The following is an 8,739-nucleotide window of genomic DNA, read 5'->3' as shown; positions in this document are numbered from 1 at the left end:
ATACACTACAAAGTGGCGACGAGGACTGGAGCCGAAATAATAAAAAAAAAAGCCCATTGAGAAATAGTGCGCGAAATTAATAAATACATTCGGAAACAAGAGCACAAGGTAAGTGACGTTAAACATACAAATTACAAACATATTACATATATACAAAACTACGAGTACGCATTACAATTAACTTACATACAAAATTGGTTTAAATTGTTTAAAATTTGGTAAGACAAAAATTGGTTAAGAATGGCTCAAGCGCCTGAACTTACAGCGGCTATAACAAGAATTTCAGAAGTCTTGCAACAACTCACAGCAGGTCGTCAAAGTGGTCAAACAAATACAGGTGACTGTCGGGGACTTCAACTCGCAGCTTTTGATGAGGTTAATGAATCCTTCGAATCCTACCTTCAAAGAGTAGAAAACTATTTAGAGATTCGCGAACTAAAAGAAGACACACCGGAGAACGATAAAAAGCGTGTACAAATTTTCCTGAACTGCTTAGGCCCCAAACTCTATCACACCTTGACTTGTCTAACTGTACCAGATGAGCCAAAGACAAAGAAATATAAAGACTTAGTTGAAATGTTACAAAATCATGTGTGTCCAAAGCCTAGCGAAGTTGCTGAGCAGCATAAGTTTACCTTACGCACGCAACATGAGGGGGAATCCATTTCCAATTTCCAAGCTGATCTTAAAAAAATTGCATCGAAATGTAATTTTGTCTGTGAAAGCTGCAAGAAGTCAACAATTTCTACACATTTACGATCGCAGTTCATACGAGGCATACGGAATAATGAGATTCGAGAGAGATTGTTGCAGCAAGAATCGACAGTGACTTTTGACATCATTTGCAAAAAAGCATTGGCTATTGAGGCGTCCAAGTGGAGAGCAGAGAGATACGGAGTCATACCCAACAACCATTACACTCTATACAAAAAAGTTGGGACAAATCTGGACCAAAATATGAGCGAGGTAAAAAGCCGTTCCGGAGTAATAGATCGAGATCGGAAGCTGTAAAGAGAATCGAGGGAAGATGTTTTAAGTGTGGCAAAACAAACCACAAGGCAAATTCATGCAATGAAAAGAACTTGAAGTGCAAAAACTGTGGCAAATCTGGGCATGTTCAAATAGTTTGCTTAAAGCAGAGAGTTGTTGAACAAAAATCTATTGAGCTTGCTGATGACGACACGAGCAATGAAGATTATTTCATCAACAGTTTTGGAATAAATTCAACGGACCATGGTAAGATACTAAAGAAAATTTGGCTTGATGGCATTGAGTGTACGATGGAATTGGATACCGGTGCTGCGGTTTCAACCATCTCTTTGCAGAGTTTTAATAAGTATTGGCCAAACAAGAAATTGGAATCTACCAATATTAAGCTGAAGACCTATACGGGTGAAATTATTAATCCAGTGGGTATTTGTAAAATGAAAGTCACCCACAATGATAAGGAAGCTGTTGGAGATTTGTACGTGTTGCCACATAATGTAGAGCCTATTCTAGGCCGTGGATGGATACGCAGTCTTAATATACAGATAAACTCCATTCAAGAAGTTAAAGTGGCTGATATATCCGAAGTTGAATGCAAACAAATAATTAACGGGCTTCTTGAAGAATATGTTGATATATTTACAGAGGAGATTGGCAAAATTCCAAACTACAAATGCTCAATAGAACTACACGATAAAAATACGAAGCCAATATATATGAAACCTAGACCTGTACCTTACGCTATTCGTGAAAAAATTGAGTTAGAAATTGAAAGGTTAGAAAGAGCAAACATAATTTCGAAAATTACAAACAGTCAATGGGGTACTCCCATAGTTCTAGTCATCAAGAAGAATGGAGATTTACGGCTGTGCGCAGATTACAAATCAACTATAAATAAGGTTATTAAAGATGACAAGTACCCCATACCTCGCATTGAAGACATATTCGCTGAAGTTGGTGGTGGCAAATATTACTGCGTTCTGGATTTACACCAAGCGTACCTTCACATGCCTGTTGACGATATTACTGCTACTATACAAGCACTCAGCACACATAAGGGATGTTATAAGGTAAATCGGCTAATGTTTGGGGTGAAGATTAGCCCAAACGCTTGGCAAAAATTTATGGACATGATTTTCGGAAATATAGCAAACGTTACCTGTTTTTTTGATGATATTCTCATACGAGGTCACACCCTTAGAGAATTAACTACAAATTTAAAAATTGTTTTTAAAATTTTGCGCAGCAATGATTTACATGTCAACAGAAGCAAGTGTCAATTCCTTTTAAAGTCGGTGTCATATCTAGGCCATATCATTGATGAAGATGGAATAAAACCTATACCGGATAAAATTAAAGCCATAGTAGATTGCAAAGCACCGAATGATGTCTCTGAATTACGCACGTTTTTAGGGCTTATAAACTATTATCAAAAGTTTATCCCTGATTTATCATCCAAACTTTTTTCATTGAATGAACTTTTACAAAAAGATAAACCATTCATTTGGAGTAAAAAGTGCCAAAATGCGTTCAACAAGTTAAAAGATGAAATAACAAGTACAAATGTTCTTATGAAGTACAATCGAGACTTACCACTAGTTTTAGCAACAGACGCATCTCCTACAGGACTTGGTGCTGTAATATCACATGTGCTTCCAAATGGTCAAGAAAGGCCGATAGCCTTTGCTTCAAGATCACTAACAAAATCCGAAAAAAATTATTCTCAACTGGACAAGGAAGCAACAGCGATATATTGGGGCTTACATAAGTTTTTCCAATATTGTTATGGACGAAAAATTACACTCATTACAGACCACCAGCCACTTACCAGAATTTTGCACCCAAATAAAGACTTACCAGCTATATCAGCATTACGTTTATTGCATTATGCCAACTTCATGTCCGGATTCGACTATGACATAAAATACCGAAATACGAAACTTCATGCCAACGCAGATTTTCTTTCTCGTTTTCCCCTCGAAAAGCCTCAAAATGACGAAAATCTCGATCGCAACTCAACATTCCTGATGAATCACATTTCAGTTCTGCCAGTTACAAGAGATGAAATCAAGAAAGAAACCTTAAAAGATTCCGAATGTGTTCGATATTACAATGCTCTACAATCAGGAAATATTTTGCCAAACGAAGGAAATGCTGCAGAGTTTTCTTTACAGAATGGATGTGTTTTTAAGAACATACGCATTATGATTCCCACATGCTTACAAAAAAGAATTCTTGAAGAACTACACACAGCGCACACAGGAATGGTGCGCATGAAATCTCTGACCAGGAGCTATGTGTGGTGGAAGAACATAGACAGATTTATTGAAAATTTATGCAAAAGTTGTGTAAATTGCGCCAAAATTAAGCTAAATGTAAAAAAAGTTCCGATCCATCCATGGGAGTACCCAAAGGCACCATGGGAGCGTTTGCATTTGGATTATGCTGGTCCATTCATGAATAAATCTTTTTTAATTGTAGTTGATGCTTATACCAAGTGGGTCGAAGTAATACCCCAGACTACTACAACTGCTTTTTCAACAATAGATGCCTTACGAGGAATTTTTTCAAGGTTTGGACTTCCGTTAAAAATTGTCACTGACAATGGTCCTCAGTTCCGAGCATTCGAATTTACAAATTTTTTGAAGATGAACGGAATTTTTCAACACTTTTCTGCTCCATACCATCCAGCGACAAATGGGCAAGCCGAAAGATTTGTTCACACGGTAAAACAAGGACTTCGTGCTATGGAAAATGAGCCCGGGAGTTTGCACGAAAAACTTTGTACGTTTTTAATGCAGCAGAGAAAGTTACCAAACAGCACTACGGGCGTCAGTCCATCTGAATTGATGTTTAACCGCCAAATCAGAACGAAAATAGATCTTGTAAAAAGAGAAACATTTATAAAACCAGAAAACAACAACTCGTATACCAAAATACAACAATTTAATATTGGGGATGTAGTCCAAGTTCGCACATATACAAATAAGGCGTGCAAGTGGAAATTTGGTGTTATTTGGACGAGGAGAGGAAGTCTCCACTACGAAGTTATGATAGATGGTGAGAAGTATATCCGACATATTGACCAAATACGCCGAACTAATTGCAAGCCTACCAATGATAAACCAATTTTCGATGATGAAACAGAACAAATTGACACCACATGGCATGATTCACCAGACATACGACCCGACATTATACCTATACAGCCCGCGACAAACTTACCAGACCTACCAAGTGCTCAAGACAAACACCAACCTGCTCAGTTTGACAAGCCTACTATACCCTGTGAGGAAATCATTTGCCCAAGCGAGAATGAATCAACACAAGCAGACCCTGTCGTCTTGGACTCTAGTGCATCACCACGTAGCCCGAAGGTTGAGTTACGACGCTCCACACGAAGTAAGAAAGCACCAGAAAGATTGCAGTATACAAGTTTTTCTTAGCGAGGGGAAAGATGTTGAGTATTTATCAGCAAGTCTGGCAATGCTTAAGCTCGATAACATCGAGCGTCCAGCTGATCTGGCTGTCTGTCAAATTATCATGGACCCATCCATCATTCTTGGGAAACACATTGTCAATGGCATAACCTATATTGTACTTAACCTAATTATAAATTTTAACTACCAATAAAAGTGAATTAAAAATAAGACATTAAAGTCTAATATCTTAAACAAGTATTTGATTATTATTTTCTGAATACACTACACTGCTGACTTTTTATTTTTTATTGAATTGAAGATGAGTTGAAGCTCAACCTTCGTCACTAACAAGGGACTTGTTCCCGTTTGCTCGGCGATTATGGCATTTGCCAAGGAATAGTCATTGAACCGCATGAAACCGCGGTTCTCAGATCGCCAATGTGTGATATCATTACGGAGGTAAAAGTGATTAAGTAGGGCTCTGTTTTCCAGGTCGTGGTAGGGGTGAATGCTAACATTCACCTTGTACACTTGCTGGAAAGCAGCTCCCACCGCCTCCACTTTTTTCTTCGGATCTTCAATTATGTAAAAGTCATCGTCAAAGATGGCTTCCTCTGGATCTATTTGCGCTGTCCTGAGTACGTCTCTGTTCTCTTCAGTTCTTTGGAGTTTAAGACACGGAAGGTCATTGTCATTTTTTTTCCTAAATATCTTGTTGATTTTGGGGAACATACTAGGGTCACTTGAATTAACTGACCGGATGTTGCGGTAATAGTACTTGTTAATTGATAGCCTGTAGTTCTCCTTAATCAACAGATTGACATTTTTTATTGACGATTTCAGTGTCGTCTATGCAAGTTTTTGAGTCTTGTCAGTATGCAACTCTTGTGTCTACGTAGTGCGTCAATTGTCGCGTTTCTGTAAGTGTCCATTTGGTCCCGTCCTTTGTACTTTAGGATTGTCCGTTCCATCGTTCGTTTTATTGTTTCGTCCATCTGTTGTAAGTGTTGGTCAATTTCTGTATTTGTCAGGTTTCTGTTGTTTGGTGGGGCTATGTCACTCGACGAAGTTCTCTCGCTAGGGCATTGGTGAAACGAGGCCAACGCATCTTACTGTAATTATAAGAATGCGTTGCAACGTATTCCTCCAACTCCACGCGTTCGTTCGGAATCTGCATTACAGCAGCCAGTCCGCAGTGATCACTGCCGTACTCGACTGTCTGTAAGCAGTTTAAAGGGTGATTATCCACTTTGTCTGTTACTGTCAGTCTAGTGTCGTACAGCTAAAGATCCAGAAAGGAGCCGCTTCTTGTATACCATGGCCTTTCAGTAGCCAGCAGGTCGGCGCCATATTCAACGCTGTAAAGATTCATCAAATTAAAAAAATGATTACCTCTTGGATTACCATGTTGATTTCCCCAATCTTCATGTTTTGCGTTCAAATCACCGGCCAAGATGAAATAGTTTTCTTCCAAGCTCAGTTTAAGTTCCCTAAAAACAATCTCGAGTTCTGATGCAAAGTAAGTGATCTGCGGAGCTCCAGCCGCATAAGCCGCAATCATATACATCCGCTTCCCTTGAGAGAGAGAGATGCATGCAACGCAAACTTCTAGCGTCTTGAGCTTTCGCAATTCTTTGTTGTATATGACTTTATAATTAATGCCTTTTCGTATAAAGAGAGCGACACCGCCCCCTTGAGTGGAGTCGGGCCGGTCTCTTCTTACGATATTGTAATTTTTATGAGTCAATCTGTGTTTGTGGTTAAGCTTAGTTTCGCTAGCCATAAACACATCGGGACTGTAGTCTTTCAACAATTGCAATTGCTCGCAGTTGCAAACGCATTGTAGGCTGAAGCATTTTTGATGGAGGATGGAAGTTTTTCTGATGATCCCGAGAATTTTGGGTGGAAGAGGAGGCTGGTGGAGTTGGTTGTAGAACAGCTGCCGTTGAAGCGTGTTCACCAGCAGGCATTGCATTAACTGGCCTATGGCGTAAGTTCTGTGTCAGGTTTATAGTTATTGTTCTTCAGCCTGTTTTGCATTTTTGTATTTTCTTATAGTATTACATATTAATAATTATTTTTAATTGTTACTAAGTGATTTTAAGTTATCATAAATAACCTCTAAGAGATTTTAAATAATTTGTATAAAATTTCAATATAATACTTTCAAAACTGTGTATATTGTCAGTCCCCTGGCAGTCAAATTCTGAAATTTTAAAATATCATACAATGTACTCAAAAAAGTAACTGGCCCGATTGGGAGCAATATATTAATAAGATTAGCTATTATATACACCCGAATTTGTAGAAGTTGGATTTAATAACTATCGTAAACAAAATATCCTCAAAAGTTACCCAATTTTTTTATAATCACCCATATGTATTTTGATAAATTTGAGTTGATACAACGCCTCTTTTTCAAAAGATTATTTCGGTTACTTTATGCGACTCCAACCTATGCAATTTAAGTTGAGTCCGGAATTGCGCCGATTTATATTAAAAAATTGAAATTGTATCCAAATTTTCTAACAAGAGTAATGTGTGAACCAAGTTCGAATCTTCACACATCTATCATGATATAAGATTTTTTTTGTTCATCATTTAGTTTTAACATAAGTTTCAGATTAAGTGCTGTTGTGCTTGAATGCTGATAAAAGTGTACTTTTGAAGCTTTCTTGTACAAAACATTGCACCGTAGTTTTTACATAATTTACGAATTCTCTTGTGGGAATGTTCAAGCTCCATTAATATTATTTTCGAATTGACGAAATTTTATTATATGTTCACTTGCTTCATGGTTATTTTAACACATGTTTTGTTTTGACATTTGCTTTTGTCCATAAACAATTTGCATAAATCAGAAATTTTTCTTTAGCACAGATATCCAGTATCGATACAAAAATTCATGAAAAAGTACCTAATTGCAATTTTTTCTATTTGGAAGAACAAACCTCCAAGTAAACCAAATCTCCAAAAGAAAACAAAAATAGTAAGAAAATGGAAATTTCCAATAGCTTATATGTGTATAGATGTAGGTATACCTATTCTTTTTTTATGGCGACACGAACACACCTTTTAACGTGTAGATATTATTGTTATTGTCTTCATTCATAAACTATATACAAATATTTCAAAAAGATCAAAACAGGGTTTTTTTATTCCTTTTGAGCAATGGGATATTATATAAATTAGCATATACGAAAACCGATATCAAGAAAATGATATTCAAGCTACTAATTGTACTCACTGGGTGCTCATAAGTCGCTGGTGTCGTTTGAGCAATGTTCGGTGTATACTTCTATTTGTAATTATTCAATGATAACACACAACACACGTTTGGATTTAGATCAACAAGGATCAATGTTTTTTTTTATAATAAACACACACTCAAGGGGATATTACTACCCTTATTGTGAAGAGAAACAGTGTGAGCACTAGAAAAAGGAGAGTGGGTTTAAAAGAAGATGTCGGTGATCATCTATCAATTTAAATGCTCTACGTTCGATACTATAAAAGAGGCTTAAGTAAGTTGCAGGAGCACCAGCCCAGAGATGGGAGTTATACTCAAGCTTTGGACGTATGTTAGTCTTGTAGATAACAGCTAGATCAGAAGGGGTGAAATATTTCTTGCATCGCTTAAGCAAACCCAAACACCTTGCAGCATTTTTGGCGACATCGCGTATGATCATTTCACAGGAGGTGATTGGTGACACACATACTGAGAATATCGAGGTGTTCAGTTTCATTCATTCAAGTGCCATCCATGGATAATGGCAAAGTGGGTTTATCAGGCTTTAACGATACAAGACAGCATTGCGTTTTCGAAGCATTAAATTCCACGCGGTTTCTTAATCCACATTGTACAATGCTGTTTAGGTCGGAATTTAATGAGCTTATCATATTTTGTCGTTGCAGTTCCACATCCGAAGAAGAGGGATGCGAATCTGAAAACGAATATGAAAATCTAAGAGTACTATCGTCAGCAAAACAATGTATTGGATTAGATGTTGCAGACAGGAGATCATTAATAAAAATGAGAAAGAGTGTTATAGATAAAACAGGGCCCTGCGGCGCAACACCACTTATTTTATAGTTTTTAGACTTGAATCCATCCAATACCACTTGTATTGAACGATCCGAAAGGAAATTACTAATCCAATGAAGCAGGGATTCATCAAAACCGAAAGCATGCATTTTCGATGAAAGAGCCTGATGCCAAACCCTATCAAATGCTTTTAAATATCAAGTGCAATAATCTTACTTTCTCCAAAACGATGTAAAAATTTGTTCCACTGTTCGGTGAGATGAACCATGAGATCACCACTGGACC

General features: G+C 37.4%; 1 protein-coding gene across 1 annotated transcript; it reads left to right on the top strand.

Annotated features, from left to right (window-relative positions):
• The first annotated feature begins 240 nt into the window (after positions 1-240).
• On the top strand, positions 241-4,433 carry LOC129944387 (uncharacterized protein K02A2.6-like). Its single transcript, XM_056053772.1, has 2 exons — positions 241-875; positions 935-4,433. The coding sequence occupies exons 1-2, from the start codon at positions 241-243 to the stop codon at positions 4,431-4,433; spliced, it is 4,134 nt and encodes a 1,377-aa protein (XP_055909747.1).
• The last annotated feature ends 4,306 nt before the right edge of the window (positions 4,434-8,739 follow it).

This window comes from Eupeodes corollae, chromosome 1 (assembly GCF_945859685.1).
Source record: "Eupeodes corollae chromosome 1, idEupCoro1.1, whole genome shotgun sequence".
Classification (NCBI taxonomy): Eukaryota; Metazoa; Arthropoda; class Insecta; order Diptera; family Syrphidae; genus Eupeodes; species Eupeodes corollae.
Note: the sequence above shows the minus strand (reverse complement) of the source record. Positions and strands in the feature narration are given on the sequence as shown.